At 46.8% G+C, this 13,199-nt stretch overlaps 1 protein-coding gene across 39 annotated transcripts in view; it reads right to left on the minus strand.

The window, feature by feature from the left end:
- The window catches only part of CACNA1C (calcium voltage-gated channel subunit alpha1 C), a 727,463-nt gene that overhangs the window by 167,436 nt on the left and 546,828 nt on the right, over positions 1–13,199 (minus strand). For 25 of the 39 annotated variants that reach the window (XM_074325148.1, XM_074325149.1, XM_074325147.1 and 22 more), the window contains one exon: positions 3,867–3,970. In XM_074325148.1, the coding sequence (XP_074181249.1) occupies positions 3,867–3,970 (104 nt within the window). Of the gene's footprint in view, positions 1–3,463; positions 3,568–3,866; positions 3,971–13,199 lie in introns of all 39 variants that reach the window. The other 14 variants (XM_074325146.1, XM_019757254.2, XM_019757266.2 and 11 more) reach the window with 1 other exon arrangement.

Below are 13,199 nucleotides of genomic sequence, written 5' to 3' on the forward strand. Positions count from 1 at the left end.
ACACCTGAAGGACGCTCTCATGACCAACGTTTCTGATTTCTACCTTTTAAACGGAAGCTTTATAGAGTGTCAGCTTTCCTACCTTCATGAGCAGAGTGCTCCCAGCACAATTTAACCTTTTCCTGGTGACTGAAGGATATACTTTATTAGGATGAGTTACTGTGCTGGGCCATAAAATAATATTATCCTTAATTGGTGGCTGTAGGTTTCACCCCCCCATCCCAGAATGCTCTAAGGCTGCAGTGCTGTGGAAGTGGGCCTCTGTCCTCCGCCAGAGACTGTTCAGATTGGCAGGGATGCCAGCCCCAGTGCTGAGAGCTGCCCGCTGCGGCCTTCCAACGATGGCTTGGCAGCTTCCTCCTGGGACCACTGGCTTCTCTAGCAGACTGCCATGGACCACTGCTGCTGCTCCTCTCACCCTTCCTCACGGCAGCATCTGTCTCCCCACTTGTTGACTGTACTTTCAAAACATGAGATTAACCAGTCAAATGGATTGGGGGCCAATACAACATGGAGGTTAGGAACAGAGGCTGTGACTCACATTGCTTGAGTTTAATCCTGGATCCTCCATTTTCCACCAGTTAGAAGTGAGGTAGTTCCTCATCTAAACCTCACTCTTCTTTTTAACTTGGAATATGAATAGTTCCCAGCTCATTGGTTGTTGTGAGCATTAAATGAGCTAATCCACCTAAAGCTCCGAGCTCAGAGCCCAACAGACTGCTGGTTAATGCTGTCATGGTGACAGTGGGTTCCATGGGTTCCGAGACTTACGAATGCTTCTGGAAGGTTGGCTTAATCAGGAGTCTGACTGATGAGTAAGTGGCCGTTTTGCTGCTTTCTTGTGGTGACTACTACATAGTCCTGACTAATCAAGATGCTGATTTGAAACAAAACTGTTGCCACCATGCAGTCAGCCAACAGGAGTTGAGTCCAGGTTGCGTCCCTTTATGGACTCAGGGCAGCCCGTTCGAATGGCCAGCCCTCTGACAGATTAGGAGAGGGCTCCTGACACCAGGAAGGTGGGGAGTGCTCGCCCACAGACACTTCTTTGTCTGGGCAGAGGGTGTGCCCAGAGGCCCAGGAAGTCTTGGGAGATGGTCCATCCGTGATGGCGGCGCTGCGAGGAGCCGGCTGCCACTGTGGGAGTGGGTCAGCGTGCAGGTGCTCAGGAAAGGCTCCAAGAGAGCAGTGTGTGGACTCGAGGACCCGCAGGAGCAGAGAGCTCCGAGAGCCTGCGTGATTCTGCTCAGGGTCAGCCACGCTCTGAGCATTACGACATGCTAGGCTTTGGGCTGGTGGTTTTACACACCCTGTCTCACCGGGACTAGTCAGGGCAAGATGTAGTCTTCAAAAAGACTTTTCTTTCACATCAGCAGCTGCTGTCATTGGGATTCTCTGCTTTGATACCACCGGGAAGGCAACTCTTCTGATGGGGTTAAGATGCCAGTGGGCAGAGACTCTGATCGAGGAGGGGCCTTCGAAGCCTAATCCTCATGCTCTACATCAGATTCTGGGGAGCGAGGAATCTCACTTATTTAGATTTGTTTCTAATTTCTGGGAATTGTTAGAAAATTTTCTAAAAGTTCAGAGCTCTGGCTTGTGTTACAGTTCAAACTCAATCAACATATATCCAATGGGCAGTGATGGGAGGTTGGGGGCCTGGTTCTTATATTTACCACAGAAATGACATTGTACAAGACACTTAACACCTCTGGGCTCACTTTCCTCATCATTAAAAGAAAGTGTTGGAGTAGTTCTAACATTTGATGATTATATAAATAATTTCAGTTATGATAGGTACGAAGCAAACATAATCACGATAATGAGAGCATCATTGTTGAGCACTTACTATATGCTAAGCAATTTACCTCGAAGTGATCTCATTCTATTATCACAACAACCTATGAGCTGGTATTACTGTCTTCATTTTCACAGACGGGTAACTGAACTTTAAAAAGGTGAAGTTACCTAACACTGTGCTTCCAGCAAGTGCAGAGCTGGGATATCCGGCTTTCTGTCTTGAGTGGGGGTGATGAGGTTGATTTTTTTCAATACTTTCTGTGGTGGTTCACATATAAATACAGGGGCATTTTCTCATGTTGGAACACAGATATGAAAGCTCTTCCACCCTCCAGGCAGCTGCTAATCAGGGGCTTCTGTTGGACTCCAGCTCCAGAATTGCCGCTTATCATTCTTACCCCAATGGGAGACACTAACTTCCCGCGTGGGTGACCGTGGCAAAAGGCATGATGTCCTCCAAGTCTCTCTCGCAGCCCACCCACCGTGGGAAAGGGTGAGGACGGGAGCAGCTTCCTTCCTTCCCGTGATACTGGAGACTGAAACCAGTGCTCCTGTGTTGCCATAGGCTACGGCAGGAGTGGGGACTGTTGTTCCCAGTTATTACTGAGTAAAAATGAAGGTCAATCTTGCTCCTTAGGCAAGACTCTCCCAGCATTAATGTCCCTAGGGACCTAGGAAAGGCTATCAAAGCAGCTGACCTGTCTTGAGCAGAGCGGAAATAGATTGGCAACTCCCCTTGTAGCACAGGCAGCAGAGTGTGTCACCCAGGAGCAGGGTCACCAGGAGCATTTAGGTGTTAGGCCTTGGCCTGGCTGGTGTGGGCTTCTGAAGAAGAAGGTGGGCTGAGGAAATGGCCAGTGAGTCCTATGGTGTAAAGGTGGCCATCCCCAGGGCTCCTCGGTGCCCAGCACGTCTATTGCTTTTTAACTTCATCTGAGCAAAGGCCAAAATTAGGTAGGCTCTATACTTGCAGCCAAGTAGATAAATTGAAATGAAAGTATATTCCGTCTCCTTTATTCTCAAATAATCTAGGGCTTTAAATAGCTAACTGCCCTTTCCACTCAGAAAAGAGGAGACCAAACACAGACTGCTCAGTCTATGAATTAGAATCAAAGAGACTTATATTTGTAGCCTGTATTTGTTTATTTATGTTATAAATCAAACTCTTATTACCCTGGTTCAACACTGACTAAGGCTGTGTGAAATCTTTACCGTGAGCCTGCCACACACTGATTGGCTGGCGAGGTCAGGCAGGTGCTCATCTGCAAGGCTGTGCACGTGTTGCAAACACGCAGTCTACGCATCTTCCCTCCAATTCCAGCTGCCAAGGCCTTGTCACTACAGAGTCTCACCATGCTACTCCTCAGGTACGAGGACAAGCATCCTGCCGGCCTGAGCGGCTGCTTGATGGAGGGAGGGGCTTGGATGAGCTGGCAGGAGACAGGTGGGCCTCTGCATCTCTTGGTGAAGTCTAAACCAACAGATTAATCGTTGTACATTTGACCCTCTGTCCAGCCAGGCCAAGGACATCCACTTTAAGGCTCCTAAGATGGCCCCTTATCCCAGGTTCATCAGAGCCAGAAAAAGAATAAAGCCAAGAATAGCAGAAAGAGTAAATAAAATAAATGGAAAAATCAAGACCTTTTTCCTTGGTCCTGCTTACCCGCTAAGGACACCGAGAACCAAGTTAAGTACAAAAAATGACCCTATGATGATTAGTGTAACAAAATAGATCCAGGGCCAGTCCCTTCCTACGGCATCATTGACCTGGAAGAACGGAATGATAGTTAGTGAGGTGCACACAGCAGCCAAGCACGGCCCAGTACCCATCACCGAATCCAGACACTGACCCATGCAGTGCCGGGACCCTGATCCTCTAGGTGCAAATCAGAGGCCAAACAGCCTGCCAGCCAATGGGTCAGAATTTGTGGTTGAATGGAGACCTTTCCCACTGGTTTTCCTGGGCCCCTTAGGGTCGCTTCCCTGAGGATCCTGGCGATGGATAGAGTGGAACCTGGGACCTTGCTCGGCTGCATGTAAAGAGGACGTAGAAACGGTCAGCTTACCCGCTCAACACACCGAGAACCAGATTTAGAACGAAAAAGGATCCAAAGATGACCAGACTGACAAAATACACCCAGGGTAACTCATAGCCCATAGCGTCCTGCATCTGGAAAGATGAAGGAAAGTTAGGAAAGAGAGAAAACAGAACTGAGTCAAAGTGAGGAGGCAGGTAGAGAGGGAAGTGGAGTGAATCTGGAGGAGACAAGTGGGGCTGAACTTGGCCTTTGTCTGCATGGATCAGAATCCATTGCTACCCTGGCATCATCTATATTCAGAATATTTCCCATGACATTGACCTGAGCTGTCAAGGACCTTTGCAGTCTCTCTCTCAAGAGAGATCTTGTCTGGCTGTGTTTTTATTTTGTTATTATTTTCTGGATCACAAAAATTTCCCCAGTGTTTTCCATTCCCTTGTCTAAGAAGGTGGGTTGCCTCAAAAAGTAATTTCTTTAGCAAGGGGTGGTTTTGGGCTTGTGTGGCGTTAAATCTGCTCCCTGAGTTTGGTGTTGGAAGTGCCTCAGCTCTTCTGTGAGAGCAGGAGATCCGGAGCCTTCAAGGAGGAAGGGGAAGGTGAGCCTCCTAAGGGGCTTGCCACCTGCACCTGAGCTGGCCCAGCACTTAGAGGTGACACTGCAGGGCTTCACAGCCACTCCAGGCCACAGGCAGGACAGCTGGCTCCGGTGACGTACTCAGAGAATGAACGGTTCCTGTGTCTGGAACCACAGCCTCGATGGAAACGGTCCTGAACTAGAAAGTGTGACCTCTAACTAAGGAGGTGATGAGACAGTCCACGAAACGCTGTGAGCCCCTCAGGGAGCTGGAGCAGCGGGCATGGAGCTGGCGCCTATGGGCACTGCAGGGCCCTGGGGCCTCCTCCCAACTCCATGTTCAATGACTTCATGAACTGAAGAGACTGAGATTGGCCATGGTGGACAGAAATGGGCAAGGGACACATATCAGTCCTCCTCTACCCTTGGTCCCTGACAACTGGTTGTTAAACATTTATCAGCACACCGCAGGTTAGTGGGTGGATGTGAAGATGATGGGAGGTCACAGAGCAGCATTTTTTTCAAAGGGGAAATTTAGTCTGATTCGGTTTCTCAAATCTATTTCTTTTGATGCTTTCTGACTAGAAGAAAGGGTTTAGCCTTATCTTCCAAAAACGAAGTCCAACTTTCTTTGTGAATTCAGCTTATAGGCATCCAAATCCCAAGCACAAAGCTTCCTGCATGATTTACATCAGTGGTTCCCAGAGTGGGGGCCTATGGGCCAGCAGCATCAGTCTCGGCCGGAACTTGTTTTGAAATACACATATTTGGGCACCATCCTGAAATTCTGGGGGTGTGCCAAACAACCCATGTTTCATCAAGCCCTCCAGGTGAGTCTGATGCACATGCAAGTTTGAGAACCCCCTGATTTACATCATTCTGTCCATAGCTCCCAACTTCAAGCATAAGAACATGGCAAATATTCCAACTTACTATCTACCTCTGCTATGCTGCTCCTCAAAGTGGGGTCCGAAGACCAGCAACCCCAGCACCACTGGGGAGAGTTGTGAATAAGCAGACTCCTGGGCCTTCCCCTAAGAACCCACCGAGCCTCAGAACTCTGCATGTGAGCCACCCAGGCATTCGAAAGCAGCTAAAGTTCACTGATCACTGCCAGGTGCCTCAAATGCGTTCCAGGTATGCTGCCACAGTGCCCCTCCCCCCACCCAGTCCTCAGGGCCCCTGGGGCTCTGGGAAGCCTTACTCACATTCCTAAGTATGCTGCCAAATGTGTCCTTTGTGTGCGTGAAGAAGGAGATTGACAAGTGACCTACCTTGTCTGACTTGTTTGAGGTGTTACATCCCAATATGCTCTTTGCACATCTATTACTGTTTATCAGAGGTTACTATATTTTGGTTAGAGGAATCGACCAAATGTAGTCACAGTGCAGAATACAAAACCTGCGTCAAGGGCTTGGGTATCACTGGTTAGAACTGAGTCAGGGAGGAAAAGAAGAATTTCCACCTATGTCCACTTAACCATGTCCTAACTGAATTTCACACGAGTTTCTTGAGCATTCCCACTTCCACATACCCTGCTCTGCTTTTTACGTAGTGCTCATCGCTTTCGAACGGTATAATTTACTCGTTTATTATGTGTTTGTCTTCCACTCTAGAATGGGAGCTCCACGAGCGCGGGCAGTTTCCATCTGTGTTGCTCACTGGTGTATCCCCAGTGCTCAGAACAAGGCCCTGCACGTGGCAGGTGCTCTATAAACGCCGAGTGAATGAATAAACTGGACATGTGCCAGGCCTGGTGCTGTAAGGGGCAGGCCCTTGCTCGTAGGGGGGGCACATCAATGAAAGGCAACCACAGTTGAAATGGGAAATGCAGCTGGAGAAGTAAACAGGTGGGGTCGCAGGAGCCCGAGGGGAAGAGTGGCCGGCCTGTGAGGCAGGAGAAGCAAGCTCAGGCCAGGCTGGGCAGGGAGGGCACACCTGGTACCCTGGGGCCACGGAAGGCACAGAGAGGGCGGGAGGAGGAGGGGAGCCTGGACACCAGGTGATCCCAGGTGGGGCTTTCCCAGGAACTCAGCAATTGTTAAAAATAGAGCCTACAGCTGTCAAGCCGACCGGCTCTGGAATGGAGGACTTTCCGAGAGGCTGAGCACTAAAATATCCAGCACAATAGCAGCTGTGGGGAGAGGCAGGGCAGAGAGGTCCTTGTGTGTCAGAGCCGGCCGCCTCAGGGAGCCTGGGAGCTTCCTTCAACCAGAAGGTACTTATCTGAACCAAGGCTGCGAAGGGAACCAAACCTGCAGAAGGAAGGCCAGTAAACATCTTCACTACCAGGAGCAGAAAAATGAAACTGCATCAGTCCAGGAAGGGGCAGGATTGGTGACATGAGCCTGGGGGTTGGGGGGAGGCGTGGGCGCTGAAGTGAGCTCCCCACCACAGGCCACGTGGTGATGGCAATGATGGCCATGTGACACCAGGCTCTGCATGGCACATCTTATTGTGGGGAACGGGGACATAGTCCTTCCATTATGCTTGGTAGCGGTCTTGTTAGAGTCCATGTTTGTTCAACAAGTATTGACTGAGTGCCTATTGTGTGTAAGATGCTGTGTGCTGTGCCACAGGGAAAGCGATGGGGTTGCAAACAGCCCTGAGATGGGAGGAGGCGCCCGCGAGGAGGCTTCTGTGCAAACTGGATCCAAAGTCACGTGACGCCTTGAGTGTCCTACTACCTTCCCTCTCTCAGGTTAAATCCTGCCCACGAAGGTCAGAAGAGTTCCCTTCCTCTTCCCTAAGTTAGTGCTCCTTCACTCTTGGGAGGGTGGGGAGGTCAGGTAAAGCTGAAGGAAACTCTGGACTCTCCCCAGAGAAAAGGCACATCCAGGCAGCAGTGTGCATCCAGCCTCACGGGGTACCAGACCCCATGTGACTGCCCAACCAGCTCGTTCTGTGCTTCCTCAAACGTGCTTAGGGGATGAAGAGCCATGGAGGGGGTCTGTCTGAGCCAGTTCCCTTGCTCCGCCTGGATTGCAGACCTCTACCTTCCTGAAGACAGCTGGGAACAGGCAGTTCCAGGAGCCTGCGGCGTGTTTGCCACAGTTCACCCTTGTGAAGCTGCCTCTGGAGCCCGCGCAGATGGTGAGTGGGAGGGAGGGCTGGCTGGCTCCTTGAAATGAAATCTCTCCTGACTGCTTCCTCGCATCCCCTAAATCTTGTGAACACTTAACCTCACAGAAATGCAGTCCTCCAGGCTACATATTTGTGACTGAGTCAACAAACCCACGAGCCTTGGAGAAGTCCTTGGGCCCTTGTTTAGTGTGGGTATCCTTTCCTCCGTGCCACACACAAGGTGAGTGACCTCCAGCCTCATTAGGAACCTCCAATGGATGGGGCTACAGGCCACATGACCCTTAGCTACCCCATAGCCAGGGCCATATCCAGAATACTCGCGGTCTCCACATCTCTCTGCTTAGCCTACATTTCTGCTTTGGTTTCTTCCTTGGCTGTGGGATCAAGACCCCTTTCAGAGGGTCAAGATGAAGACGAGTAGGTGAGGGGTAGGAGACAGGAGGGCACCTGAGAGAGTAACCAGTGCGAGGTGGGCCTAAGACCCCGTGACCTCCAACAGAGCGTGACTCTCGGGTCTGCCGGGCTCTGGCCTGAGAGGAACGTGCCCATCTTGTTTCCCTTTTACTTTGTCTTCTTTGTTCCAGGCCACCTACTTTTGGGGGCAGACTGGGGAGAGATCATACAACGCCGGGTGACTCTGCAGTAGGGCAATGCCTAGGGTGAGGAGACTGATGTCTGAAATCACTGGAACGGAGCTACTAAGGAAAGAAAGAATAAATACAGGCATATTTTCAAAAAATGACTGACACCCTTATTTGGAGGTGAAAAACGGTCTTCTCTGACTGTGACAGCTAGATGTTTCTTAATCTTGTGACAAAGGCAGCTTTGTGACTTCCCCAAGGAAGGCACAGGGAGAGGCATCTCGATGTCCACCATCTTGGCCTCGGGCTTCCAAGCCCCAGAACTAACAGGATGACTAAACTGTATATTTAATGGCCCCCACTTTGCTGTAACACATAGCTCACTATCCGCAGATTCTCTGCACAAAGGGAATACTGAATGAAAAATACAGAAGATCCTTTTGAAACCAGTATCTAATTCCTTGAGGGGAACCCCGACCTTAAACCAACATATAGTTTTCTCTGAAAAGATAGGAGGAACACCTCCCGGCCCTATTCCCTCCAGGCCACTCTCTATCCAAGCTGATTTCCATAGGATTTCAAGCTGTGGCACTTTCTTCTGTAAGGTTTGTGGCACAGACACTGAATCTAAAAAGACTGAACTGTTTCAGTGACTCCAAGAGAGGCGGTCACTTGCCACAAAGGCAGGAGGTGTAAATCCATAAAAGTCACAGCGTTTTACATGCAGTGTCATTAGAGGATAGGGTTTGCTGCTGCCAAAATGCCAGTGACCTAGAACAATGCCTCGATACGTCTGTCTGCTCATGACCTTCGTCACCTTGCTTGCTGGTACATGGGGTGTCCACCCATGGGTCATTGAGTGAGCAGCAAGGCAGATAACAGGTCTCACCTGACTCCTTTCTGCCCCTTCACCTGCTTACTGTTCTGCACAGAAAACCTGTGAGTGCTTCAGGGCCCAGCAAAAAGCCAGGCTTGCATGGGAAAGACACCAACGCGCTCCTAACATAGGGGAGGCCAAACCAACAAAAGTAACTCCTCCATCGATGATCCTTTCGAACAATCCCTCAACTTAAGTGGGATCAAGCACTGACATCCTGAGGGAGGTTAGGAGTCACGAGGAGTGGCCCCAGGTATGACAGGGGACAGCTGGCTCACAGCTAGGAAGACTTGCTGGTTTGTCCTGAGCAACCACCGGGCATGGGTGGAATATGACGTCTGTGACTGTACCCCTGCAGGTGGCCTTTCAGACACGTGGATGAGAGCACTCTGGGTAGCCGAGCTGTTTCGTGGGTCTGTTGAGAGAAGCTGAAACACAGTTCTCTCCAGTCTCCCAAACTGTCATAACGCATGCTTTCCCAGGTGGAGGAGCCTTCTCTCATGTTACCCATCCAGTGTCAAGGCCAGCCAAGTCCCACCTCCTCTTGTGAGATGCTCTCCTTGCCCTCACTGAGTCACTGCCCTGTCTTGCTAAAACACATTTCTTTGTGCATCTCCTGTCTCTTCGATGAGATCCTAAACTCCTGAGAGCAAGCCTTCTTCTTCTCTTCTCCACCTGCTCCACCCCAGTCTCCACTCAGTCCTGGGAGCATAGTAAATGCTCAATAAATGTTTGTTAAATTGAATTATTGAATGTGGACTCATAATACCAGTGAAATTAATAAAATAAAATCTATACAGAATTGTACACCTGAAATCTATGTAATTTTACTAACAATTGTCACCCCAATAAATTTAAAAAATAAATTAAAAACAAAACAAAAATAAAATAAAATAAAATCTAATAAGTACATAAATAGCTTTGAGAGATGTTATTTCTAATTCTTGATATGTTTATAAACCAAGAGTTTATTGTTTAGATAACAGATTTTTTATTTAAAGCTGGGTAAGTGGGTAACACTCCAACTGAGGCAGATGAAAAGTTAAGCACCATAGGGTCCTAAATGGGACCTACCACTTTCTCTACTCTGGTACCTGTTAGAGCCCAGGAGGCTGCTTCTGGATTACTTGGGGATTTATTCTCAGCTCTTCACTTAGAATGACTATTAGATCATCAATAGACTTCAGCTCCACCATTTCTCTTTTCTTCATGCCTTCAGACACTCATTTTCTATATTCTGTAGTGAAAAGAGGTGGCTTTTTGAAGACAAATAGAGCAGGGGAAAAAAAACAGGGTAAAACCAGAATTCAACCCACTTGGGTGCAAAAGACCTTTGTCATAAACAAGGGATATTTCAGCAGTACTGAGACCAGAGATGAGTGGCTGGTGTGTGTGTGTGTGTGTGTGTGTGTGAGAGAGAGAGAGAGAGAGAGAGAGAGAGATCTTCCCAGCATGTCCAGACATGTAGTGGGCTGACAAGACAAAGTAGTGTTGACAACTGACTTACGAAAGCTTAAAACATTACACTTTTGTTCCCAAAGTCTTGTGCTGAACCACAACTAACCCAGATACTACAGAAGACACTATTTGTGATTCTAAAAATATTTCCTTTATATGATTTCTTACTAAGGATTCTTTCTAATCTTATTTTTAAGCTTGATTGCTAATTTTTTTTTTTTAATTATTGGAAGAACCGATCATGGAGAAACCAACGGAGGGGTGAAGCAATGGCTGGTGTTGGAAAAAAGGTGACTCGGAAGGTGGTAGGGTGAGGAGGGGCGTATGTTCAGGAAAACCTAGACAAGAGTGTTTTATTGTGCCACAAGTATGCAATATTCTTGGGGGCACTAGAGCAGAAGGGCATTGGGTGAGCAGAGGTCCACAGGATTCCCTTGATGAAGAATTATTCAGGCATCTAGATTCCTAAAGAGCTAGAAACGTGTTGTTACATGGTACCTCATGTAACTGCTGCCACCCCTTCCCACAATTCTCACATACGACCTTCTCTGGGGGTTCCAAACCCCAGATCAGTGACCATGTTATTCTGTTTGCCATGAGCATGGATGGAACTATTTCAAGTGCTGAGAACAAAGTCAGCACTGAACAAATAATTGATTGATTTTTATGCTACTTAATTGTGATCTGCGTACAATGTGGAAGGGATAATGCTCAGAGTTTCAAACTGACCCTAGTCTGAGAACCCTACAGATCATCTTAATTTAGCAGCCTCTTGTATTTTCAGGAGGGCACAGCCTAAATCATATAAGATAAGCAGTCTTGAATTATATGCAGAAGGTTAGGGATGTTTGATTAAAAAACAAACCAAATCTAAAAGTGGAATTGGAAACCAATGGTAATGCCATATGACACTAGATCCCTCCCTCTCTTTGTGCTTCACTTTTTCTTTTTCTTTCTTTCTTTTTTTTAATTAAATTTATTGGGGTGACAATTGTTAGCAAAATTACATAGATTTCGGGTGTACAATTCTGTATTACATCATCTATAAATCCCATTGTGTGTTCATCACCCAGAGTCAGTTCTCCTTCCATCACCATATATTCGATCCCCCTTACCCTCATCTCCCACCCCCCACCCCCCACCCCCCTTACCCTCTGGTAACCACTAAACTATTGTCTGTGTCTATGAGTTTCTGTTTCTCATTTGTTTGTCTTGTTCTTTTGTTGTTTTTGGTTTATATACCACATATCAGTGAAATCATATGGTTCTCTGCTTTTTCTGTCTGACTTATTTCGCTCAGCATTACACTCTCAAGATCCATCCATGTTGTCACAAATGTTCCTATATCATCTTTTCTTACCGCCGAATAGTATTCCATTGTGTATATATACCACAACTTCTTTATCCATTCATCTATCGAAGGACATTTTGGTTGTTTCCATGTCTTGGCCACCGTAAACAAAGCTGCAATGAACATTGGAGCACACGTGTTTTTATGTATAATTGTTTCAGATATTTTGGGTAGATACCCAGGGGAGGGATTGCTGGGTCATATGGTAATTCTATTCGTAATTTTTTGAGGAACCTCCACCCTGCCTTCCATAACGGCTGCACCAGTCTGCATTTCCACCAACAGTGTATGAGGGTTCCTTTTTCTCCACAGCCTCTCCAACACTTGTTACTATTTGTCTTGTTGATGATAGCCATTCTGACTGGGGTGAGGTGATATCTCATTGTGGTTTTTATTTGCATTTCTCTGATGATTAGTGATGTTGAGCATTTTTTCATATGTCTATTTGCCATTTGTATGTCCTCTTTGGAGAAATGTCTCTTCAGGTCCTATGCCCATTTTTCAATTGGGTTGTTTGTTTTTTTGTTGTTGAGTTGCATGAGTTCCTTGTATATTCTGGATATTAGCCCCTTATCAAGGCACTGTTTGCAAAAATCTTCTCCCATTCAGTTGGTGGCCTCTTTATTTTGTCGATGGTTTCTTTTGCTGTGCAGAAGCTTTTAAATTTCATACAGTCCCATTCGTTTATTTTAGCTTTTACTTCCATTGCCTTTGGAGTCAAATTCATAAAATGCTCTTTGAACCCAAGGTCCATAAGTTTGTACCTATGTTTTCTTCTATGCAGTTTATTGTGTCAGGTCTTATGCTTAAGTCTTTGATCTATTTTGAATTAATTTTGGTACATGGTGACAGATAGCAGTCCAGTTTCATTCTTTTGCACGTGGTTTTCCAATTCTGCCAACACCATTTATTAGAGGCTGTCTTTTCTCCATTGTATGTTTTCTTTGTCAAAAATTATCTGTCCATATTTATGTGGTTTTATTTCTGGCTTCTCAATTCTATTCCATTGTTGTATGTGTCTGTTTTTCTGCCAATACCATGCTGTTTTCATTATTGTTGCCCTGTAGTACAAGCTAAAGTCAGGGAGTGTGATACCTCCAGCATTGTTTTGGTTTTTTTTTCCTTAAGATTGCTTTGGCTATTCGGGGTCTTTTGTGGTTCCAAACAAATCTGATGATTTTTTGTTCTATTTCTTTAAAAAATGCCATTGGGATTTTGATGGTCATTGCATTAAATCTGTATATTGCTTTGGGTAATATGGCCATTTTAACTATGTTGATTCTTCCAATCCATGAGCATGGAATATCTTTCCATTTCTTTGTGTCTTCTTCAATTTCTTTCAAAAATGTCTTATAGTTTTCAGCATATAGGTCCTTCACATCCTTGGTTAAGTTTATTCCTAGGTATTTTATTCTTTGTGCTGCAATTGCAAAAGG

Source organism: Rhinolophus sinicus, linkage group LG02 (assembly GCF_036562045.2).
Source record: "Rhinolophus sinicus isolate RSC01 linkage group LG02, ASM3656204v1, whole genome shotgun sequence".
In the NCBI taxonomy this organism is placed as follows: Eukaryota; Metazoa; Chordata; class Mammalia; order Chiroptera; family Rhinolophidae; genus Rhinolophus; species Rhinolophus sinicus.